Source organism: Macrobrachium nipponense, chromosome 6 (assembly GCF_015104395.2).
Source record: "Macrobrachium nipponense isolate FS-2020 chromosome 6, ASM1510439v2, whole genome shotgun sequence".
NCBI lineage: Eukaryota > Metazoa > Arthropoda > Malacostraca > Decapoda > Palaemonidae > Macrobrachium > Macrobrachium nipponense.
The window spans coordinates 64,419,577-64,446,366 of NC_061108.1; the positions used below are offsets into that span (position 1 = coordinate 64,419,577).

Genomic DNA, 26,790 nt, shown 5'->3' on the forward strand with positions numbered 1-26,790 from the left:
CACGGGGGTATTCCGAAGATTATACTCCTCCCAGGCGCCAGGAGTATTCGGAACTTAATACTCCTACCAAACGCCAGGAGTATTCTGAAACAAAATGCGCCTAATAAAGGCCATACTCCTCCAGCGCCAGGAGTTGTTTTTTTTTACGAAGCTTATACTCCTCCCAGGCGCCAGGAGTATGCGGAACTTAATACTCCTACCACGCGCCAGGAGTATTATGAACATAATGCGCCTACGAGGCGCCAGGCGCCTGCTGAAAGCCAGGAGTATTCGAGGCGCTTTGCGCCTGCCAGGCGCCAGGCGCCTGATGAAAATGCGCCTGCCAGGCGCCAGGCGCCTGATGAAAATGCGCCTGCCAGGCGCCAGGCGCCTGCTGAAAGCCAGGAGTATTTCGAGGCGCTTTGCGCCTGCCAGGCGCAGGAGGATCCCAAGCACGCTACTCCTCCCAGGCGAGATACTCCTGCCGTACACCAGGCGCATTCCTCGTATGAACCTGACACTCGGAAGAGAGTAAGAGAAGAGTCAGTAGAAAGGAGAGAGCCTTATCCTTCCGAGCCTCTTAACCCAGAAGATGCCTCGGAGGACGAAATGAAGGAAGGATCTTCTAATTATAAAGTCCTTTCGTCCCTTCTGTTGGAGGAATATGGAGACTCTTTGACACCAGCTGCTCCCCCTTCACCACGTTCGCAGTTTTCGAGCACGAAAACACTCAAGTCTTCCTCTTTCCTTAAAATGAAGCCTGCCATTTCTATGAGGAGAGCGCTACAATCTCTTGACTCCTGGTTCAAGAAGAAGAAGGAGTTAGGAAGGACGGTCTTTTGTATGCCTCCCGCCAAACTTACAGGGAGGAGAGGAATTTGGTACGAAACGGGAGAGGATATGGGATTGTCTCTGTCCGTTTCAGCCGAATCAGATTTCTCGAGTTTGGTGGATTCGTCGAGAAGGCACGCCTTGAATGCAGCGAAGGTTAATGGGGGGCTTTCGGGAAACTGTGACCACCGCATCAAGGGTCTATTTCACACCTTAGAAGTTTTTAACTTCTTAGATTGGTCCCTTGGGGTTCTGGCCAAGAAATCTCAAGAAAATGAACAACTCGACCCAGAAACCCTGAATTGCATCCTAGCCTGCATTGATAAGGCTGTTCAGGATGGATCAGCTGAGGTATGCTCGCTATATGGTGCAGGAGTTTTAAAGAAAAGAGCGGTGCACAGTGCTTTCCTCACAAAGGCCGTCTCTCATTCGCAGAGAGCCGCCATTATTGTTTTTTGCACCCTCGTCTCTGAACACCTTTTTCCCTCGCAGTTGGTGAAGGACATCGCGCATTCTCTGACGGAAAAGGCCACCCAGGATCTCCTTAGACAATCATCAAGGAAGAGTAGGCCTGTGGCTATGAGGAGAAGAAAGTGGCTCGCCCAGCTCAGAAACAGCCCTTTCGAGGAGGTCTTCCAACTAGACCGATCGCCAGAAGGAAGTCAACCGATAAGAGGGGCAGGTCTTCCTTCCGTGCCTTTAAGAAAGGGAAGTGAGAGTTCTGTCCTCCAGGACAACCGTAGGAGCCAGGCTACAGTATTTTGCGAAAGCCTGGGAAGACTTAGGAGCCAACACTTGGACGATGTCGATTATCAAGAAGGGGTATCGCATCCCATTCAAGGACATTCCTCCCTTGACAACATCTCCGAGGGAATTGTCCGCCAGATACAGGGACCAGATGATGACGGACACTCTTCGTCAAATGGTGGAACAGATGTTGGTGGACAAAAAAGGGCAATAGAACTTGTACTGGATTGCAAATCCTCCCCGGGGTTTTACAACCGCTTGTTTTCTTGTAACAAAAGCCATCGGGGGGATGGAGACCGTACTGGACGTAAGTGCGCTGAACAAATTTGTCGAACAACAGAAGTTCAGCATGGAAACGTCTGCCTCAGTCCTTGCAGCACTACGGCAAGGGGATTGGATGGTGTCCATAGACCTTCAGGACGCATACTTCCACATCCCGATCCACCATTCGTCGAGGAAGTACCTTCGATTTATGTTCGAAGGGAGAAATTATCAGTTCAGGGCCCTGTGTTTCGGCCTGTCCACGGCTCCTCAAGTCTTTCAACAGACGTGATGAAAAATGTAGCGAGACACCTACACTTGAAAGGGATAAATGTCTCAATGTACCTGGACGACTGGCTCATCAGAGCCAGGTCTCAAAAGCAGTGTTTGGAGGACCTGTTAATAACATGGAGTTGACAAAGTCTTTGGGACTGATCGTGAACCTCGAGAAGTCAGATGATCCCCAGCCAGAACGTGGTTATCTGGGGATTCAGATGGATTCTCGGGGTTTTCGAGCTTTTCCATCGCAAGAGAGACTAAAGAAAGGCTGTGCCACAGTATCGAACTTTCTAGGGAAAGAGCGCACTTCGGCGAGGGAATGGCTGAGCTTCTGGGAACCCTTTCCTCGCTCGAACAGTTCTTTCTCCTAGGGAGATTACATCTCGACGCTTCAGTTCTTCCTAAGAAGAAGTTGGAGTTGGAAGACAGGTCAGCTATCGGATACGTTTCCAATATCGGAAGAAATAAAACATCATTTGAAGTGGTGGTTGCTTCCACTAAAGGAAACAAAGGAGTGTCCCTGCAAGTACGGAACCCAAGCCTGACATTGTTTTCAGACGCCTCGGAGGGCGGGCTGGGGTGCAACATTGGGAGGGACCCAGAGAAGTGTCAGGCACCTGGTCGGCAGAACAGGTGTCATGGCACATAAATTGCAAAGAGCTCTTAGCAATTCACCTGGCGCTAAAGAGCTTCGAACACTTAGTCAGAGGCAAAGTCGTGCAGATAAATTCGGACAATACGACAGCTCTGGCTTATGTCAAGAAGCAAGGAGGGACGCACTCTTTTGCTCTGTACGAGCTGGCACGGGATCTACTGATTTGGGCGAACCAAAGGAAGGTAATTCTTCTAACAAGGTTTGTTCAAGGGGAGAGGAATGTGAGAGCGGACAGACTGAGCAGGAGATTCCAGGTCCTTCCCACAGAATGGACACTCCACTCAGAAGTCTGTCAGAGCCTGTGGCGCCTTTGGGGGAAGCCTCAAATAGATCTTTTCGCCACATTCCTCTCCAAAAGGATAGATACATTTGTGCCCTGGTGGAGGATCCCCGGGCTTATGCAACAGGACGCCTTTCTCCTGGACTCGTCAGGAATAGACGTTTACGCTTTTCCCCCGTTCAAGATTCTGGGGGAAGTAGTACAGGGAAAATTCGTGGCATCCGAAGGAACCAAGATGACTCTGATCGCTCCGTATTGGCCAGCTCAAATCTGGTTCACAGAGGTGATGGAATGGACAGTGGACTTCCCCAGATCTCTTCCAAACAGAATAGATCTGCTCAAACAACCCCACTTCGAGTACGGGTCCACAAAATCTACCCGCTCTTGCTCTGACTGCCTTTCGACTATCGAAGACTCGTCAGAGCGAGAGGGTTTTCTCGCCAGGCAGCAAATGCAATTGCTAGAGCCCGCAGATCATCTACGAGGCGAGTGTACCAATCGAAGTGGGAAGTTTTCAGAAACTGGTGTAGGTCGAAGAAGCTGTCCTCTTCCAGTACCTCTGTGACCGAAATTGCAAGATTTCCTTCTGTTTTTCTTAGACAAAAGTCGCATCTCTCGGTACCAACTATTAAGGGGTACAGGAGTATGCTCTCAGCAGTCTTTAGAAACAGAGGATTAGATCTAACGAATGACAAGGATTTGCACGACCTCATTCGTTCATTCGGAAACATCTAAATCACGCGAACCTAAGGTTCCAAGCTGGAACTTAGATGTAGTTCTTAAATTTCTTTCATCAGATGAATTCGAACCACTTCACACTGCTTCGTTCCGTAATATCACGAGAAAGTGTTTGTTTCTGATGTCTCTTGCAACGGCAAAAAGAATCAGTGAGTTGCACGCCCTTGAATCAAGAGTTGGCTTCAAAGGAGACTCCAGCAATTTGTTCATTTCAGTCCCTTTTCTGGCCAAAAATGAAAACCCTTCGAATCCCTGGCCCAGGAGCTTCGAAGTTAAAGGACTTTCTAGCTTGGTGGGCAGAGAGGCAGAAAGATCCCTGTGCCAGTTAGAGCTCTAAAATTTTATCTGGACAGGAAGAAGCAGTGGGGGGTTCGCAGAAAAGTCTTTGGTGCTCAGTGAAAGACCCCAAGAGAGTAATGTCCAAGAACGCATAGCCTTCTTTGTGAGAAGTGTTATCACAGAAGCTCATAAGAAGTGTCCAGATGATTCGTTTAATCTCCTAAGAGTGGGAGCCCACGAAGTTAGAGCATCGCAACCTCGGTGGCGTTCCAAAGAAATATGTCACTAAAGAACATTTTGGACACAACTATTGGAGATGCAACTCTGTGTTTGCATCCCATTATTTAAAAGACGTACGAGTTTACGTATGATAAATGCTTTTCGTTAGGTCCGTTTGTGTCAGCACAGACGGTTCTGGGTAAAGGAGAAAGCACCAATCCTTAAAATTATGTACGTAACCCTCTTGTCGGATGTGTTCTCGGGTTTTCGGTTTATGGGAGTGTCAGTAGTCGCACAGGCGCCTTCACTTCTCTTTATTTGAAAATCGAGTGACATCTGACTATTAGAGGGGTACAAAAATTTGTTATTTTTGTATGTATGATTTTCGAGTTTGTGGTTGTTTGCAAAGAGTTTGGGGATAACTCTAGGCAATCTTAGAACTAACACGGGTTAGGATCGGGTGATCGGGATTGGTTGTGTGCTCCTTAAATTAGTGCGTGTTGTCATATAAGCGGATGTGCTCCCATTGACAAACGCCAATTAGGATTCTGTCGAGTAAGTGGAAGAGACCCCATCGACAGATCCACAAGAATTCTTGGCCACAGATCACTATTCGCTAAGGTTCTTGAGATGAAGCAGACTCCTAGGCAGTAGCCACGAAGTCTTCCATCTAAGAAGGTAGGAACTAAGGTTTATTTATACCTACAACATATGTTGTTTACCTGTCTAGTCAGTTAGTTAGCTGTCTCTTGCCCTCACCAAAGGGTGTCAATCAGCTATGTATATATCTGACAGGTAAGTTGAATGTTAATGAAAATGACATTGTTATGATACATAAAGTTTCATACATACTTACCTGGCAGATATATACAATTGAAGACCCACCCAGCCTCCCCGCAGGAGGACAGGTGGAAGAGAGAATATGATTAGAAAACGGGAATAGTTCCTAGCCCTGCCACCCAGAAGCAGGGCGGTAGATCACCTGACCTACCTGTAGCGAGTGCCGCGAAATTTGAAATTCTGTCGGGAACGACGGAGTCTATAGCTATGTATATATCTGCCAGGTAAGTATGTATGAAACTTTATTGTATCATAACAATGTCATTTCAAAATGAAGATAAATGATTGAATATTACTATACTGTAAGAGTTTTAGCTTTCATTTGGAGTTTTCAACCATTTCGGACAAGTTAAAGTTGACTGAATGTCAAATTTTTTTATATATTTATTTTTATATGCAAATATTTCAAAAATGAGAAAAGCTACAACCTTCAATTATTTTATGTTGTATTCTACATGAAATTGCACACATTTTCATATATAAAACTCTATGAAACGGAGCAAATATTCCGAGAAGGCGACGTACACATTTCGGAGATTTGCAGCGTAGAATCCACACGCCGAGGGAAGGAAAGTTTTTTTTTTAAATTCACCGTAAATCTAAATATTGTGCTAGAGACTTCGCATTTGTTTCAAAATGAAGATAAATGACTGAATATTACTAGACTGTAAGAGTTGTAGCTTACAATTGCGTTTTTCGACCATTTCTGTAGAGTCAAAGTTGACTGAACGTGGTTTTTTTTCCTATTTATCGTGATTTATATGCAAATATTTCGAAAATGAGAAAAGCTACCACCTTCAATTATTTATTGTTGTATTCTACATAAAATTGCGCACATTTTCATATATAAAACTTTATGTAACGGCTAATTTAAAATGGTGCAAACATTACGACAATCGCATGTATGATTTTTTCTGAAGAGTGACCGCGCGGACGTAAGGAAATTTTTTTTTTTTTTTTTTTTTCATAAATTCACCATAAATCGAAATATTGTGCTAGAGACTTCCAATTTGTTGCAAAATGAAGGTAAATGATTGAATATTAATAGAATATAAGAGTTTTAGCTTACAATTGCGTTTTTCGACCATTTCTGTAGAGTCAAAGTTGACTGAAGGTTGATATTTTGGCACTTATTGTTATTTATATGAAAATATTTCAAAACTGATAAAAGCTACAACCATGGGTTGTTTTTAGTTGTATTGTGCATGAAATTGTGCACATTTCCATATATAAAACTTTGTAACAGCTAATTTAGAATGGTGCAAACATAACGACAATCGCACGTATGATTTTTTCGGAAGAGTTACTGATTGGACGTAAGGAAAAAGTTTTTTTTCATAAATTCACCATAAATTGAAATATTGTGCTAGAGACTTCCAATTTGTTGCAAAATGAAGGTAAATGATTGAATATTACTAAAATATAAGTCTTAGCTTACAATTGTGTTTTTCGACCATTTCGGTAGAGTCAAAGTTGACTGAAGGTTGAGATTTTGGCACTTATCGTTATTTATATGAAAATATCTCAAAACTGACAAAAGCTACAATCATGATTGTAAGCTAAAACTCTTATATCACCTCCATATGGCCATGTGCATATTGCAGATGCACTGATTTTATTGCTTAAAAACTCAAAGACTATATTCTAAAAATTCACTGGTTAATTTGATAGATAAAACAGAAACATAACTTAAATGATCATACTAAAACAAATTAATATCATTCCAAATAAAAATTTACCCCAAACCATCATCTCAAAACACCCAAAGTAACTGTACATAATAGTTCTCTCCTACTACTGTTACTAAATAGGATGTATACACCCTTAAGGATTATTAATCTTTCCAAAAATAAGTAAAGATAATAATCTATGCAAGAAGGAAAGAGCTTTACTAGACATTTATACTATTACTTACAGAAGCCACACTTTATACATAATCAGCAAGTTCAACTGAGAAAGGGTGCATGTAATTTTGATGGTTTACTCCACAGTACTAATGATAGTGAATTAAAAAGTGTTATGGTTGTCATAACTTGTATGAGATGATAATACATAATGGAAGAGGTAGGAAAAGATGAGACAGATTTTCACCCATTTGTTACACAGGATTGTGGATTTTGTGTATGCTATTGGGTCTTCCTTGTTTACAGAATTATGTTTGGAAAGAGACTTTTTTTACATCCAATATGAATGAAAAGTCCTGTATTTTTTTATATGAAAGGAAGTGAGAATAAAATCTTGGTATAACGTGCCAGTTATACGCTATTTTAATTCAGGATTTTGCACTTCTGCTTACGGATGTGATTTAGGTGGTTTATCTTGCTTACCACTTCTTACCATTTTATTACCAAGTATGTAAATAATTTTTATATATTTTTCATCTTTGTAAAATCAGAATTAATTTTTATGTTTACAGAAACATCAGTTGTTGCTCTCAGTTATTATGTCGGTGACGCTGATACTTGTAAGCCTTCTGCCGTATGCCCTGCACCTCCGTGGCCCAGAACTTAGTGCAGATTTTTCTGCTGTGGCTGTGTTTGCAACTTGTATTGAAGTAAGTGTTTTACTTATAGATCTGCTCTGTGTTGTATTGTTTTGCATTTGGATTGTATTGAATCCAGTTATTATTTTATAAACCCTTCATTCCAGAACTAATTGTTATGATTATTGAAAAGAATTTAGTTTGCTTTTTCCTTAATCCATGCTTCTTTAAAGTGAAAAATGTTGTAAAAAGTATTTTGCAGATGAGATATTAGTGTTTTGATGTTAACATTTTTTCATTCAACTTTGTCCCTTGGTCAACCTGGAGTCTTCACAGAAGTGCCTATTTGTGGTATTGAATTGGTGATTCTATAACCTGGATAATTGTGTGTAAGAAGTCAAGCAAAAAGCTGATGGTATATGAAGGGAGAAAGTGAAACAGAGATGGACTTTATTCAGATGACAAAAATGGAGATTGGATTAAAGGAGTTGAGTATTTTGATGTCAGCTGGGACATGTTAAACAATATAGAGAAAAAAAATGGATTCAGAATCCTAGCTAATAAGAGCAAATATCTGGAATTGGGTATTGGATGATGAAGTAGAGTAAATGAACAAAGTGTGCAAAAATAAAAATAGTTGTAAAAAGAACGATGATGATGATGGCAGTAAGTACTATGTATTTAAGGAGAAGAATGAATATAAACCAGAGGGTATTGATAGAGGCTCTAACAGAAAACGTTATCACTGAAGAGAATAATATAGTACTGTATACTTAACCCTCTTACGCCGACTGGACGTATTAAACGTTGAGTCAAAATGTCTCCCGTATGCCGATTGGACGTATTGTACGTCGACTCAAAAAAGTTTTTTTTAAATTCGCGGAAAAATACTTATAGGCCTACCAGCCGAAAACTCTTGAATCACGCGCCTTGGGGGATGCTGGGAGTTCATGGATTAAGGCGTTGTTTTGTTTACAATCGTTACGCAGGCACGCAAGTGCGAATTTCTTTCTTATCGCACTAAAAAGTATCAGTGACACATCTCAAAAATTATTTCGTCACTTTGACATAATTTTTGCACCATTTTAAATTATCCGTTACATGGAGTATTATATATGAAAATGTGCGCAATTTCATATAGAATACAACAAAAAAATACTCATGATTGTAGCTTTTATCATTTTGAAATATTTTCATATAAATAACGATAAGTGCCAAAATTTCAACCTTTGGTCAACTTTGACTCTACTGAAATGGTCGAAAAATGCAATTGTAAGGTGAAACACTTATATTCTAGTAATTTTCAATCATTTGCCTTCAGTTTGCAACAAATTGGACATCTCTAGCACAATATTTTGATTTATGGTGAATTTATGAAAAAAAAATTTTCCCTACGTCCGCGCGGTAACTCTTCCGATAAATTTTTTCGTGCGATTGTCGTAATGTTTGCACCATTTTAAATTTGCCGTTACATAAAGTTTTATATATGGAAATGTGCGCAATTTCATGCACAATACAACTAGAAACAACCCATGGTTGTAGCTTTTATCAGTTTTGAAATATTTTCATATAAATAACGATAAGTGCCAAAATTTCAACCTTCAGTCAACTTTGACTCCACCAAAATGGTCGAAAAATGCAATTGTAAACTAAAACTCTTATATTCTAGTAATATTCAATCATTTACCTTCATTTTGCAACAAATTGGAAGTCTCTAGCACAATATTTTGATTTATGGTGAATTTATGAAAAAAAAAAACATTTTCCTTACGTCCGCGCGGTAACTCTTCCAAAAAAATAAGAAATTTTTTCGTGCGATTGTCGAAATGTTTGCACCATTTAAAATTAGCCGTTACATAAAGTTTTATATATGAAAATGTGCGCAATTTCATGTAGAATACAAATAAAAATGATTGAAGGTTGTAGCTTTTCTCTTTTTCGAAATATTTGCATATAAATCACGATAAATAGAAAAAAAAAACCACGTTCGGTCAGCTTTGACTCTACCGAAATTGTCGAAAAACACAATTGTAAGCTAAAACTCTTACAATCTAGTAATATACAGTCATTTATCTTCATTTTGAAACAAATTCAAAGTGTCTACCACAGTATTTAGATTTATGGTGAATTTAAAAAAAAAAAACTTTCTTTCCCTCCGCGCGCCGATTCGCGGCCGCAAATCTCCGAAATATGTACGTCGCATTCTCCTAATATTTGCTCCTTTTCATATTAGGCATTTTATAAAGTTTCATATATGAAAATGTGCGCAAATTCATGAAGAATAAAAAAACAATATTTGAAGGTTGTAGCTTTTCTCATTTTTGCAATATTTGCATATAAAAAAAATATGTATAAAAATTTCGACATTCGGTCAACTTTAACTCGTCCGAAATGGTCAAAAACTGCAATTCTAAGCTAAAACTCTTACAGAATCGTAATATTCAATCATTTGTCCTCATTTTGAAACAAATTGGAAGTCTCTAAAACAATATTTAGATTTATGGTGAATTTCTGAAAAAAACATTTTTTTTTGTCCGCGCGTTACGAATTCATGCATCATTTTGTGATAATATTTATTCTGTGTTGCTTTGATCGTTTTACAATGTGTTATATATCAATATTATCGCAATTTAGTATACAATACAACGAAAAAAGTAACTCGTTAGCTTTAACTGTTTTTTGCACAGCTTGATTTAAATACAATTATGTATGATTTTTTTTTTTGTCGCTACCATATGTCGCATTATTTATATATGATAATGATATTTTTTTTCATTTCTGATGGTTGCATACTAAACTTCAGGCAATAACAAAAAAAGGAGCCAAAAATGAACTCTTAAATCTTGAAAACTAAGCGCGCTGTGATTTTTTGAAAAAAAAAAAAAATTTCTGCTTCCGCGCTCACTCCAAACCCGCCTCGGCATATGGGAGACGTTTTGGTTTTTAGGGCTTAGGCGTAAGAGGGTTAATACAGTAGTGCCTCAGGTTACGAAATTAATCCATTCCGAAGCGGCCTTCATAACCTGATTTTTTCGTATCTAGAACTACGTTTTACATGTAAATTGCCTAATTCGTTTCAAGCCCTACAAAAACACCACAGTAAATTTTAGAATAAAGCTAAATTAACCAACAAACAATGAAATACAACAATTTGGACCATTCAATACCTAACCTAACTGTAACTGACCTGTAAATAAAGTGTATTAGTGTACAGGGTATAAAAAATACTGTACGTATATGTACGTACACATATAGTAAAATGTGGAACCTTACCTTTCGAGTGAGGTGATGTCCGAAAGTGGCAACAGAGGAGGAGAACATATGGCAAAAAAACTTGAACACTTAACTTTACGAAACACATCAACAAATGGCAGAAAACATTAACACTTAACCTTACGAAAAACTTAACCTTCTTACGCCGACTGGACGTATTATACGTCGACATTTTTTGTCTTCCGTGTGCCGACTGGACGTATTTTACATCGACTTACAAAAGTTTTTTTTAAAATTCGCGGAAAAATACTTATAGGCCTACCAGCCTAAAACTTTTGAATCACGCGCCTTGGGGGATGCTGGGAGTTCACGGATCAAGGTGTTGTTTTGTTTACAATCGTTACGCAAGCGCGAAAGCGCGAATTTCTTTCTTGCCGCACTAAAAAGTATCTGTGACACATCTCGGAAATTATTTCGTCACTTTGACATAATATTTGTACCATTGTAAATTAGCTGTTACATGAAGTATTATATATGAAAATTTGCGCATTTTTATGTAGAATACAACACAACAATAAAATACTCATGATTGTAGCTTTTATCAGTTTTGAGATATTTTCATATAAATAACGATAATTGCCAAAATTTCAACCCTTCGCGGTCAACTTTGACCTCTACCGAATGGTCGAAAACGCAATTGTAAGCTAAAACTCTTATATTTTCGTAATATTCAAACATTTACCTTAATTTTGCAACTAATTGGAAGTCTCTAGCACAATATTTCGATTTATGGTGAATTTATGAAAAAACTTTCTCCTTACGTCCGCGCGGTAACTCTTCCGAAAAAAATCATACATGCGATTGTGGTAATGTTTGCACCATTTTAAAATTAGCTGTTATATAAAGTTTTATATATGGAAATGTGCGCAATTTCATGCACAGTACAACTTAAAACAACCCATGGTTGTAGCTTTTATCAGTTTTGAGATGTTTTCATATAAATAATGATAATTGCCAAAATTTCAACCTTCGGTCAACTTTGACTCTACCGAAATGGTCGAAAAACGCAATTGTAAGCTAAAACGCTTATATTTTAGTAATATTCAAGCATTTACCTTCATTTTGCAATAAATTGGAAGTCTCTAGCACAATTTTTCGATTTATGGTAAATTTATGAAAAAAATAACATTTTCTTTATGTCCGCGCGGTAACTCTTCCGAAAAAATCATACGTGCGATTGTGGTAATGTTTGCACCATTTTAAATTAGCCGTTACATAAAGTTTTATATATGAAAATGTGCGCAATTTCATGTAGAATAAAAAAAAATAATTGAAGGTTGTAGCTTTTCTCATTTTTGAAATATTTGCATATAAATCACGATAAATAAGAAAAAAAAAACCACGTTCGGTCAACTTTGACTCTACCGAAATGGTCGAAAAACGCAATTGTAAGCTAAAACCCTTACAGTCTAGTAATATTCAGTCATTTATCTTCATCTTGAAACAAATTCGAAGTCTCTAGCAAAATATTTAGATTTATGGTGAATTTAAAAAAAAATCTTTCCTTCCCTCCGCGCTCGGATTCTCCGCCACAAATCTCCGAAATGCGTACGTACCATTATCGGAATATTTGCTCCGTTTCATATTAGGCATTTCATAGAGTTTTATATATGAAAAATGTGCGCAATTTTCATGTAGAATAAAACGAAAAAATTTTGTAAGGTTGTAGCTTTTCTTATTTCCGAAATAATTGCATATAAAAATATATATATATAAAAATTCGACATTCGGTCAACTTTAACTCGTCAGATATGGTCGAAAACTGCAATTGTAAGCTAATACTCTTACAGTATAGTAATATTCAATCATTTGTCTTAATTTTGAAAGAAATTGGAAGTCTCTAGGACAATATTTAGATTTATGGTGAATTTTTGAAAAAAATATTTGTTTACGTCCGCGCGTTACGAATTCATGCATTATTTTGTGATAATATTTTCTCTGTGTTGCTTTTATCGTTTTGCAATGTGTTATATACCAAAATGATCGCAATTTAGTGTACATTACAACGAAAAAAAGTAACTTGTTACCTTTAACCGTTTTGCGCACAGCGCTATTTGAATACAATTATATATGAAATTTCGTTTTTGCGCTATCATATATCCCATTATTTATATATGATAATGATAATTTTTTTCATTTCTGATGGTTGCATACTAAACTTCAGTCAATGACAAAAAAAGGAGCCAAAAATGAACTCTTAATCTTGAAAACTAAGCGCACTGTGATTTTTTGAAAAAAATATTTTTTTCCGCTTCCGCGCTCACTCTGAAACACCTCCGGCACACGGGAGACAATTTTTTTTTTTTTTTTTTTTTTTTTTACCGCTTCGGCGTAAGAGGGTTGAAATTAATTTTTTTTTTTTTTTTTTTTTTTTCCTTTTTCAGAATTTTTTTTTTTTAATTTTTTTACTTCACATTTTTTAACAAATTTCAATTTCTTCACTATTTCCAATTTTTTGTTTTTTCGTATCACTTGGACTTTCCTGTTTGCCTACTATTAAAGGCCTCTTTAAAAAATAACTATCCAAGGAAGATTGCTTCTTCCTGCTTTTCAAAATGTTCCTGAAACTTCTCAGGCAAACTTCATCGAACTGCGCAAGCATACGACCTGTGTAAGCCTTTTCGGGGTGTCTCTTTTCTACAAATGTTTGCACTTTATAAAAAGCAGCTAGAACATCCTTAATTTCTGCCGTTGTCATAGGGTCGTCGTCCTCCTCCTCGCTGCTGCTAGAGAACTCTTCTTGAACGACGTTATGTTGCATGGCCTCCAACTCCTTCAGGTCATCCGTTGTAAGCTCCTCTTGGTGCTCCTCGAGAAGGTCATTGATGGTGTCCTTGTCGACGACCAGCCCCATGGACTTGCCGAGTGCAATGATCTCGTCAAGATCTGGTTGCAAAACAGTTTCAGGATTATCAACTGTTTCTGAACCTGCATCAGCTTCGCCCACGTTGAATCCCTCGAAGTCTCGGGTGGATACGGCATCAGGCCAGAGTTTCCTCCATGAAGAATTCAAGTTGTTCCGATACGTAATACAAACCATCGGTCCTTTAACAATAGGAAGTAGCTAGCGGCAGCTGGAACGGTCGTAAGCTTCGAACAAGGGGAGAACGGTAGTTAACTGCTTGTCCGATCGTCGCGCGTGAGGTAAACAAATCACTTTTGCTTTCGGCCGTGGTGAGACAAGACATGTTCGTCATCGCTCTGCCCACTATTGTCGTTGCTTTGGTTTATTCAGCCCTCTTTCTGGTTTGTTTGTGTGTGGTAAATGAATTTGTAAGTACTTGCTTTCATTTCTTTATTACATTGATTGATAATTATGACGGATCAAGAAATGGAGATTTCGCCGCGCCCCCCGGTCGCCCGTAGAGTGTGTCCCGGGCTGGAGGGGCGTAAATGCGGCGGATTCCGATCCTTTGTGGATGTTGATCCACATGAAGTGTGTACTCGTTGTCGGGGGCGAGAATGCTCCCGAGGCGAGCCCTGTATTACATGTGTAAATTGGTCCAAGGCGCAGTGGGTTCTGTACGAAGGCAGGAAGAGACTTAGGCCTGCAAAGAAGTCATCGGAAAGCTCTCCAGTGACTCCTTTGGTTACCGATACTTCGTCTTCCTTCCTGCCTCCCGGTCAGCCCCCACGGTTTGCGCCTTCCCCTGCGGGGGGGATAGCGGAGTCCTTCTCCTCACTTGATCCGTCGAGTGTGGAGGAGGGCGCTCGCTACCCGGACGTCCAGTTGTACTCGGGGTCTTCCGTCCGCTCTGGGTGGGGTTCGTCTCCCCCCAGGCGCGAGGGAACCCCTCTAACTAACCCGACTGTTGCTTCCGCAGGTGTGCCACCAGTGAAGGACGACCTGGGACAGGTGTGGGAGTCGCTGGGGTTGCAGGGAGTGCCAAGCATTCAAGGGTTGATCCAGCGGTTGGCTGAGTCGGCAGTGGTCACACATGGTGTAGTGACCACCACCACTACTACGATCACGACTCCAGCCTATGGCATGCCGCCGCATGTAACGACGGTGACGCCGACAGCTGCGATACAGAGACCTCTCGCTGCTGTGTCAAAGAGAACCGTGCCACCGCCACCTGGGTTCTTTGTGCTGCCGACCCCGGACTTCCGCTGCCCTAAAAGCTCTCCCTTAGACTTGCCGCCAGTACCGAGAATGCAGGTAGCTGCTGCCGACAGGACGCTTGGCTCTCCTGTGGTCGCTGCCGTACCTGCCGTACCTGTTGCTGTCCCTGCCGCTCCCGCTGTTCCAGACGCTGCTGTTCCTGCTGTTCCTGTCGCTCCTGTTGTTGGTGGTGCTGCTCCAGGCTCAGGTCTTTCCGGACAGGTGCAGTCGGGCCCTGTTGCTTCGGCAACTGCCCCGGCTCCCTCCTGGATGGAAGACCTGACGTCTGTCCTGCGGAGCATGGCGAAGAAGAAGAGGAAGAAGAGGAAGGTGTCGTCGTCGTCTTCGTCGTCTTCTTCGTCGTCTGCTGCCTCCTCTTCCCCTTCGACTTCTAAGGCTACCAAGCCGAAGAAGAAGAAGGCTGCCTCCTCCCCCCCTAAGAAGGCTCCTTTGGGACCTTCTAAGGGCCCGTCTCGCTCAGGCGATTCCGGGAGCTCTTCTGCTGGTCCTCCTGCTCCCTCGGGAACAGGGCCCGTCTCTTCTTCTGCAAAGAAGAAGACGACGGGGACCAGAGGAGTACCAGCCTCGGCTGGCACCTTCCGCCTGGTATTAGCGGTTCTGCCGCTAAACCAGGATCCGCCTCGGCTTCTTGTTCGCGAGAAGTACCGGGTGGACGGTCTTCCGCGGGAGACCGTCCAGCCAAAGTCTTGACGCCCGAGCTCGCTCGCCGTCAAGACCGAAGCGCGGAGCAGAAGACTGGCGAGAGTCGTGCAGACGACTCTCGCCAGGCCAGTGGACGCTCTCGCAGCGACCAGCTGGCTGCTCGGGTAGACGTGACGGTCGCTGACCAGCCACGGGTTGAGGCGAGGAAGGGGTCCCTGCGGCCGTCGGTACCAGCGGCTCGACGCGCCGAGAGGACGCTCACCGGTCTCACCGCGACAGCGAGCCTAGCAGGTCACCTGACCGCCGCTCCCATCGGGACCGGGCGGAGACGGTAACCAGCAACAGCTCGCCTGACGCTCGGGATCGGGGTCGACGTTCTTAGCCGAGCCTCTCGCCCCAGGCGAGCGGCAAGGCTAGGCCTGCTGCTCGATCACCACCGCGGGTTGGGGATCAGCAGCAGCCCTCCAAGCACGCTGGTCCTGCCAGCGAGCGAGGGGGGAGCGTCAGGTCTGCCTCTCCAGTACCTTCAACCTCCTCGGGCTACACCGGGAGGAGCGAGGTACCTAGGAGTGATCGAGAGGGGTGCGCCGCTCGCGATCTCGCTATGACGCCGTACGCACCAGGCACGGTTTTAGGACCGGCCAGGACGTACGCGCAAGTAGCTCCGGCAAGTAGCTGGAGACCGTGAGGGGTCTGTCGCTGTTCCTCCTTCTGAAGGAGGAGTATCTCGGGATCTGTTCTTGCTGGAGGGACTGGACGGTCCTACTCCGCAAGACGCAGTTACTCCCGAGATACAGAGGAACTTTGCAGAAGTCATTAAGGTGATTCGTCAGCATAATGGCCTTGCGGAAGGATCGCCGCTACCACTGTCCGAGCCCATGTCCCGGCTCGAGTCATTTTGGGGCCCGAAGAGGGAACCCAAAATGATGGTGGGACTGCCGCGATCGGAGCTTGCAGACTCGGTCCTGGATCAGGTGGAGAATCTCGTCTCAGGGCGAGAGGATTCGCTGAAATCCGGACGGTCTTCCAAGCTGCTTCCTCCTCCCCTACAGCGTCAGAGGCGTTTCTATGTGCCATCGGAAGACCCGATACCGCCGAAACAGGTTAACCCGGAGTTAGCAAGGCTGACTCCAGGTGTGTCCCTGCAGCAGCTCCTGTCGGAGAACCTCTGGTTCTCGCAGCAGGAGGCACTTGCCCTGGAATCTACCGCTATGGCAGCATTCCAGGCAGTCTCTTGGCTGGATTTGTGGTCCCTCACAATATCCAAAGTAGCGGCCAGCTCTGGGAGCTCTGCTCTCGAAGACGACGCTTCTTTCAGGAGACTGTGCCAGTCTGGAGGAAGAGCTATCTCTTACCTCGCCCATCAGACTGCTAACCTGTGGGCCAACTTGGTTCTTCGACGTAGGGACGCAGTCCAGTCCTTACCCGAGTGACCAAGGGGGCTGGGCGTGAGGCGGCACTCGGGCTTCGCAACGGACCCATTAGGAGTTCCTCCGCTCTCTTTCCCGGAGAGATGGTGGACGCTGCGGTGGAAAGGCGGCGCACTGATGACAGTGACCGCTTAGTTCACCAGGCAGTCTCGAAGGTTACTGGGCAATCTCGAGTAACTGCGGCTAAGCCTAAGAGTTTAGCTGGCGCTTCCACGGCGGCTAAGACGGTTGCTCCGCCTAAGCCCCGTGTGAAGACTCCTGTTGTTTCGACTTCTGCGAGAGGAGGCCGTAACCAGCCCTCCTCCCAGACCTCCTTTCCCCGAGGAGGTGGTGGGAAGAAGTCGAAACGAGGTGGGAAACGCTAGGGACGGCGTTCCCCCTCACCTGCTGCCGGAAGTGGGGGGTGCCTAGCGAGCCATTGGGCAACTTGGCAGCGCTACGGCGCCGAGAACTGGATAGTAGACGTCCTTCAGGAGGGATATCTACTACCCTTCGAGTCGGCCCCCCCTCATCTCCAAACCGGTCCATCTACAAACCTATGTCCGGGGATCATCAAAGGACAACGCTCTTCGACAGGAGATCAAGACCATGCTGGCGAAACGAGCTGTGGAAATCGTAGAGGACCAGTCACCGGGCTTTTACAGCCGCCTCTTCCTAGTGGAGAAGGCATCGGGGGGCTGGCGTCCGGTGATAGACCTCTCTCCCCTGAACCGCTTCGTTTGCACGACTCGGTTCACGATGGAGTCGGCACGCTCCGTGCTCGACTCGATCAGGGGGAACGATTTCATGCTTTCAGTGGACTTGAAGGATGCGTATTTTCAAATACCCATCCATCAGTCCTCCAGAAAGTACCTCCGCTTCATCTTCGACGGGACGGTGTACCAATTCAGGGCACTTTGTTTCGGTCTGTCAACCGCCCCACAGGTGTTCACGCGAGTGTTCACTCTGGTGTCAGCTTGGGCCCATTCGCACGGGATACGTCTTCTGAGGTATCTCAACGATTGGCTGGTCCTGGGGAGCTCCCGCTCACAGTTGCTGCAGGACAGGGATCGACTTCTCAAGTTTTGTCACGATCTGGGGATTGTGATAAACTACGAGAAGTCCGATCTCGAACCCAAGCAGAAGATGAAGTACCTGGGTATGCTGATAGACACGGTAGCAGGGCAAGTCTTTCACGCAGACTTGCGAATCAGCAAATTCAGGGTGGCAGCCGGCCGGTTCCTGTCTTGGCAGGAACAGGCAGCACAGCAATGGCAAGTCGTGATCGGCCATCTGTCGTCACTCGAGAAGTTAGTCCCTCACAGGCGTCTTCACCTGCGGTCTCTCCAGTGGAGGCTAAGGGAGAGTTGGTCTCAAGCGAAGGATCCTCCTTACTTTCCCGTGGCTCTCACGGAAAAGGTGAGGCAGGACCTAGCCTGGTGGCTCGACGACAAGAACCTCTTAAGAGGAGTGCCATCCGCACTCTCTCTCTCATCTCTCTCGTCTCTCTCTCCCCCCCCCCCCGCCCTCCCCCCCCCCGGGAGATGCTGCTGTTCTCAGACGCATCGACCGAGGGATGGGGCGCACACCTGGAGGAGTTGCTGACTGCAGGAGTGTGGGACCATCACGAAAAGCACCTTCACATCAATGTCCTGGAACTCAAGGCGGCGTTCTACGCTCTCCAAGAATTTCAGGACCGCTTGGTGGGACACTCAGTGGTGTTGATGTGCGACAACACCACAGTAGTGGCATATGTCAACAAGCAGGGGGGCCTAGTGTCTCTTCCGCTTCACCAGTTGACGGTGCAGGTGCACGAGTGGGCCACGGCTCACTCGATAGAGCTGTCAGCACGCTACATTCTAGGCAAGAGGAATGTAGTAGCGGACAAGCTCAGCTGTCGGGATCAGGTGATAGGAACCGAATGGTCTCTACACCCAGATGTGGCGGAAAGGCTCTTCAACCTGTGGGGGCGACCGGTCGTAGACCTGTTCGCTACCCGGCACAACAGAAAACTGCAGGTTTTCTTTTCAGCCGTGCCGGACCCATGGGCAGCTGCAGAGGACGCTCTCCAACACCCCTGGGACAACCTCTTCGTTTACGCCTTTCCTCCCTTCTGTCTGATTCGGAAAGTGATCAGCCGAGCGCTGACCACCCCGAATCTCAGGATGATCCTGGTGGCTCCCAAACGACCTCAGGCCGTTTGGTATCCGGACCTGCTGGCTCTTCTTGCGGAAGCACCGAGAGAGCTACCCCATTGGCACAACCTTCTAGCCCAGCCACACGTAGAACGGTACCACCAAGCAGTCCAGTCCCTTCAACTTCACGGCTGGCTGTTATCCACCATCTCTTGCGAACGAGAGGCTTTTCTCGTAGCGCAGCAACAGAGATGGCTGGACACGTCCGACAGTCCTCTGCAGCTGTGTACCAGGGGAAGTGGGCCGTCTTCTGTGGTTGGTGTCGTAGACAGGGTCTGTCTCCTCTCAGAGCCACTCTTCAGCAGGTAGCGGATTTCCTCGTGTTTCTTCGCCGAGAGAAGCTCCTCTCAGTACCCACAGTTAAAGGATATAGAGCCGCCCTGGCTCTTGTCCTAAAACTGAGGGGACTGGACATCTCGAACTCATTCGAGATCTCCTTGCTTATGAAAGGTCTTGCCCACCCAGGGAACTCAGGCCCCCTGCGTGGGATGTGACTCTCGTCCTTAGGAGTTTGACTCGAAGACCCTTCGAGCCACTCCGAGAGTCGTCAGACAGGGATCTGACCCTCAAGACCCTCTTCTTGCTGGCCCTGGCATCGGCGAAGAGAGTAGGGGAACTACATGGTCTTTCTTATGATGTTAAACACACCAGAGGTTGGGGATCTGTGACGCTCGATTTCGTCCCGAACTTCTAGCTAAGACTCAGAATCCGTACGATCCCTGACGACAGGTTCGAGGTCTTTTCACGATCCCCTCCCCTTCTGGACTTCACCGATAACGATGCGGATGAGATGCTGCTTTGTCCTGTGAGGGTGCTAACGGCGCTATCTGAAGAGAACTCGAGGACACCTCAGGCCTGAGTGTCGGACGCCTCTTCGTTAGCACTGGGGTTACCAAGAAAGAAGTATCCAAGAACACGCTTTCTTTCTGGCTACGTGAGGTGATCAGGAGAGCGTACGAGGCTGATGGTAGTGATGACATCCGTACGCTCCGACCGAGAGCCCACGAAGTCAGAGGTATCGGACCCTCCTTAGCGTTCCGTAAGAACTTCTCCGTGGCGCAGGTCCTGAAGGCAGGTGTCTGGGCCAACCAGACCACCTTCACGTCCTTCTACCTTCGGGATATTGCCCACAAGTCCTTGATACTTTCTTTTTCCTTGGGACCTGTGGTGGCTGCTCAACACGTTGTGTAAGCTTACCCAGCACCCAAGCAGGCAGAACAGCATCGATTCCTGGTATGACTGGGAGAATGAATGTGCGAATGAGAGTGTGACTGGCTTCTCTTCACCATCTTTCTCTACCTCTACCTGTGGGCAGAGGGATACGGTCGGATGAATGATCTGCATGCTCTAGTGTCCACTAAGAAACTCTGTCAGATTTTTTATCTTAAGAAGAAGCATGTTTGTACTTTTCTTTCGTACTTGGAAGAAAGACAGTGGTGAGCAGGCTCGATATCTCTTATGAGAAAACCTGTCTACTTACTGCAGATGTTAGTATGCATGGGTCGAGTGTGCAATCTTACTGCATGTTTTTTTATTATGTATAGGCAGCCTTTGTCACACTTTCTAGCCTTAGTATTTCCAAACCTCCAGTGGTAAAAGCATAAGCCCACTGGAGGTTCTTGTTTCTTTTGTTTAGGCTTCCCTTTGTTCTCTTGTTTGGGGATTTGTCTTTTGTATATGGGCTGTCTGTCTTGTCTGGATCACTGTCTGATTCCATGTCTGAAGTCTGTTCAGAGTGACGTTGTGCTGCTGCTGCTGGCTGTGAGGGGTCTGCTGCTTTGAATACCTTTTTCGCGTAGTGAGCTTCTCTGGGGTCAGCCGTCTGAATCTCTAGTGGATTGGGGACTTTCGGTCTCATATTCTCATAGTATCTCTCTCATCTTTGGTGTTGGGACATCTGGTGAGATGGGCTATATTCTTTCTCTTCATTGACTTGTTGATGCTTTCGTTGTTGTATGTGTACTTGGCTTTTGAGAAGATGATTTCTGTGTTCTTTGGATAGACTGTTTTGCTGCAACATTGATAAGTAGGTTGCACGCAGTTAGGAAATCTGCTCCTTACAACGACATCGTCACGTCTGCTTTGGTGAAAGAACAGTTGTAGTTTTTCCTGTCGAAAACAATTTTTATCTCCAGTCTTCCATACATGTGAGTGGTGCTCCGCTTGCTGTTGATATGTGCACATTGGTGGGGGAGCAGGGTTGAGTTGTTTGCTTGGTCTGGCTTGGATGAATGATCTTTATGCCCCAGTATCCACTAAGAACTCTATGTCAAATCATTTATCTTTTAAGAAGAACCATGTTTGTGCTCTTCTTTGTAGCTGGAAAAAAGACAGTGGTGAGCAGGCTCGACATCTCTTACGAGACAACCTGTCTGCTTACCGCTGATGCTAGTATGGATGGGTTGAGTGTGCAACCCTACTGCGTGTTTTTTATTATGTACAGGCAGTTCCCGGGTTACGACAGTCTCGGCTTACGACGTTCCTAAGGCTACGACGCTTTTCAATTATATTAATCCGAAATTATTTCAAGGGTTGCGACGCATGTTCCAGGGTTACGACACATGTTCCAGAGTTACGACGCCTACAAACACTGATCTGGCAGATGAAATATGACACCAAAAATGCAAAATAATCAATATTTAAAGGTTTTATTGATGAAAAATGCAATAAGAATGCAGTTTACATAGTTTTCAATGCACCCAAAGCATTAAAAGTAAAGTTTTCTTAGGATTTTTGACGATGTTCCGGCTTACGACGCGTCTCAAGAACGGAACCCCTGTCGTAACCCGGGGAGACTGCCTGTATAGGCAGCCTTTGTCACACTTTCTAGCCTTGTTTCCAAACCTCCATTGGTAAAAGCATAAACCCTCTGGAGGTTCTTGTTTCTTTTTCTTAGGCTTCCTTTTGTTCTCTTGTCTGGGGATTTGTCTTTTGTATATGGGCTGTCTGTCTTGCCTGCATCACTGATTCCATGTCTGAAGTCTGTTCAGTGTGTTGTCATGCTGCTGCTGCTGCTGCTGCTGGTGGCTGTGAGGGGTCTGCTGCTTTGTGGGCTGTACAGATCTCATTGACCATTACTATTCTGTTAATTGCAGTTTTTGGATTTACATCTCTTAGCAGTAATCTGCTGTTCACTACTCTTCAGTCATTTGATGTTAAGATAATATCTAATCTTTCTCCTCCGTTTCCATATGTTGTTAAATAAATGTGCATTTTTGTTTCTTTTACTGTAATTAACAAACAGGTAATTAAAAATTCCTCATAGTAGCACGAGTCTTCAAATGGAGAAACAAATCCACAGTTATGTAAATGTACATATATTTAAGTTTAAAACTTAAATATATGTACATTTACATAACTGTGGATTTGTTTCTCCAAACAGGTAATTAACAAACAGCTAAGATGTCCCGTCCATATGTCCATCTTTCCTATTTAATTTAGGGTTCTTACTGTTCAAGTTCTTATTTTCAGTTTATCCTTAGTATTTATAAACTGGAAGATTTGCAGTGCCCTCATATGCTCGGGAATTGGCGCCATTTTCTAAAGACCAGTGACCCCTGGATTTGCCAATTGGTTTTTAACCAATGTTGTCTGCCAGGTGCCATTGCTATCCATCATCCATTTGCAATTTATATCTGTTGCCTTCCTGAGCAAGACCACAATTTTTGGATGTAGGTATAGCCTGTACTTACAGAGATGTTAGTGCACAAGGCAATATGTGTTATTACATTAAGATGGGCTATAATCCAGGTACTACTAGCAAAGTTAGCTAGACCTGGTACTTACTGAAGGGTAGGGATGCAACTTCAGGTACTTATTGAAGGGCAGGGATGCAACTCCATGAAGACATTGTATATACCATACATACCAGTGAGAGTAGGGCTAGTTCAATACATGGCAGTTCCTTGAAATAATTACTAGGGGATTATATCCTAGTAGAAAGACTGACACATCTTTAGGAATTAAGATCATTTTATTACTTGGTTTAACCTGAGATTGAAAAAAGTTTAAATGGGGGAATAAAAATATGTAGATTTATTAATGGGATATTAAAATTTTAACAAAAAGTGCAGACTTTTCTTTGCTAACCCAGTTGTGGGGTTTTAAACCCATTTCTGAATCCAATACCCAGTCTAGTCTGGTGACAACAGCTAACTTGCATCTCAAATTGCAGGACAAAAATTTGAGTTAATATTAAATATTATCCAAGATTTCAGTAATAATCTATGACACTAATATATGAATATTCATTATGCATGCTGTTTAAAACTTTTTCATATTACTGATCATACTTTGCTCCGTACCATCTAACATATATTGCTTGATATACAATAAATTCTAAGTCTTGCCTTTTCATTTGGGAAATTCAATACCTCATAATTTTTTAAGTTTCATTTGTGCTCTATGTTGTGGAATGTTCTCCATAATTGTACTTGAATCACAGGCACTTCAGAAGGTCAAATTTGATGAAAATGCTTTTTCATTTAGCAGGCTGACATGAAAGTTACTTAATACTTTGTTAATTATCTTATTAGTTTTATTTTGTTTATTTTTTTGTTTGTCTTTGCTATTTCTCTTTCATAGTTTAGTGTTCCTTCATGAATTGATTTTTAGTATTGGGATTTTCCATATTGGGACCCTTGGTCCTATTGAATTCTGCATTCCAGCTGTCCAGCTGGTATTAGTAGGGTATATTATTTAATAATAATAATAATAATAATAAGGCAATACTCAAGTCAAAACTCAACGCCGGAATATGATAAAAGCCATAAACACATGGGCAGTGCCAGTAATCAGATATAGCGCAGAAATAGTGGAATGGACGAAGGCAGAACTTTGCAGCATAGACCAGAAAACGAGGAAACATATGACAATACACAAAGCACTACACCCAAGAGCAAATACGGACAGACTATACGTAACACGAAAGGAAGGAGGGAGGGGACTACTAAGCATAGAGGACTGCGTCAACATCGAGAACAGAGCACTGGGGCAATATCTGAAAACCAGTGAAGACAAGTGGCTCAAGAGTGCATGGGAAGAAGGACTGATAAAAGTAGACGAAGACCCAGAAATATACAGAGACAGGAGAACGACAATCAGAACAGAGGAATGGCATAACAAACCAATGCACAGACAATACATGAGACAGACTAAAGAACTAGCCAGTGATGACACATGGCGATGGCTACAGAGGGGAGAGCAAGAAGGAAACTAAAGGAATGATAACAGCGGCACAAGATCAGGCCCTAAGAACCAGATATGTTCAAAGAACGATAGACGGAAATAACATCTCTCCCATATGTAGGAAGTGCAATACGAAAAATGAAACCATAAACCACATAGCAAGCGAATGTCCGGCACTTGCACAGAACCAGTACAAAAAGAGGCATGATTCAGTAGCAAAAGCCCTCCACTGGAGCCTGTGCAAGAAACACTAGCTACCTTGCAGTAATAAGTGGTACGAACATCAACCTGTAGGAGTGATAGAAAACGATCAGGCAAAGATCCTATGGGACTATGGTATCAGAACAGATAGGGTGATACGTGCAAATAGACCAGACGTGACGTTGATTGACAAAATCAAGAAGGAAGTATCACTCATTGATGTCGCAATACCATGGGACACCAGAGTTGAAGAGAAAGAAAGGAAAAAATGGATAAGTATCAAGACCTGAAAATAGAAATAAGAAGGATATGGATTATGCCAGTGGAAATTGTACCCATAATCATAGGAGCACTAGGCACGATCCCAAGATCCCTGAAAAGGAATGTGGAAATACTAGAGGCTGAAGTAGCTCCAAGACTCATGCAGAAGAGTGTGATCCTAGAAACGGCACACACAGTAAGAAAAGTGATGGACTCCTGAGGCGGCAGGATGCAACCCAGAACCCCACACTATAAATACCACCCAGTTAAATTGGAGGACTGTGATAGACCCCCCAAAAAACTAATAGAATAAGATAAAATAATAATACAGGCAGTCCCCAGATTACAACGGGTTCAGCTTACAACGATCTGAGGTTAAGGCACTTTTCAATTATGTATATTCAGCAGAAATTATTTCCAGGGTTAGACGCCTACAACACTGATCTGGCAGAAGAAATATGATACCAAAAATGCAATAAGAATGCAGTTTACATAGTTTTTAATGCACCCAAAGCATTAAAAGTAAGGTTTTCTTAGGATTTTTGACGATGTTCCGGCTTGTGACGATTTTCGGCTTACGAAGCGTATCAATAACGGAACCCCCGTTGTAACCTGGGGACTGCCTGTAATAATAATAATAATTAATAATAATGATAATGATAGACGTAATGTTGATTGACAAAATCAAGAAGTACAGTCATACCCCTACATACAAAAGTCCTTACGTACGAAAAATCCAGGTTACGAAGGCAAAGACGGATGATTTTTTTGCTTCTGTGTATGAAAATAATTCAGGTTAGGAAAGGGTAAAGTCGAGATTCGCTCGGGCCGCCAAGAACAATTTTAAAACTCGCGCGCTGCCAACTCGGTAGACTTGCCACCATCCTTCCGCTCTCCCACTGGTTCCTGATGCTAGTCACCACTGTAAGATCCTGCTCTCCTATTGGTCAGCATCTGCCCCATCATGCCTCTATGTAAAGGCATTTCTTGACCATTTTTTGTGGCAGTGTTATCGTAAACACCTGGAATTCATTCCTTCACATAGATTTCTTTTGTTAACATAAATTTGTGTTAGTGATTTTGCTTTCATTGTACTGTAAGTTACTTTATCGTGTTGTGTGTGAACTTAATTACTCACGTTACTAACCATGGGTCCCAAGAATGTTGCTGAAGTTCACGGAAAGAAGAGGATGCTTTCTATGGAGACAAAGATGGAGATAATCAAGAAGTGTTAATGTTTTCTGGCATTTGTTAATGTGTTTTGTAAAGTTTAGTGTTAATGTTTTCTGCCATTTTTTAATGTGTTTCATGAGGTTAAGTGTTCATGTTTGGTGCCATTTGTCGTCCTCCTCTGGGAAAGGGAAAAAATGGATAAGTATCAAGACCTGAAAATAGAAATAAGAAGGATATGGGATATGCCAGTGGAAATCGTACCCATAATCATAGGAACACTAGCCACGATCTCAAGATCCCTGAAAAGGAATCTGGAAAATCTAGAGGCTGAAGTAGCTGCAAGACTCATGCAGAAGAGTGTGATCCTAGAAATGGCGCACATAGTAAGAAAAGTGATGGACTCCTAAGGAGGCAGGATACAACTCAGAACCCCACACTATAAATACCACCCAGTCGAATTGGAGGACTGTGATACACAAAAAAAAAAAAATAGAGAAAAAAATAATAATAATGATGATGATGATGTCTGGCACTTGCACAGAACCAGTACAAAAAGACGCATGATTCAGTGGCAAAAGCCCTCCACTGGAGCTTGTGCAAGAAACACCAGTTACTTTGCAGCAGTAAGTGGTATGAGCACCAACCTGAAGGAGTGATAGAAAACGATCGGGCAAAGATCCTCTGGGACTATGGTATCAGAACAGATAGAGTGATACATGCAAATAGAACAGACAGA

At 43.4% G+C, this 26,790-nt stretch overlaps 1 protein-coding gene across 1 annotated transcript in view; it reads left to right on the plus strand.

The window, feature by feature from the left end:
- Positions 1–26,790, plus strand: part of LOC135216540 (adenylate cyclase type 9-like) — a 702,034-nt gene that overhangs the window by 655,773 nt on the left and 19,471 nt on the right. The window contains exon 4 of the mRNA XM_064251914.1: positions 7,525–7,662. Coding sequence (XP_064107984.1) covers positions 7,525–7,662 — 138 coding nt within the window. The remainder of the gene's footprint in view (positions 1–7,524; positions 7,663–26,790) is intronic.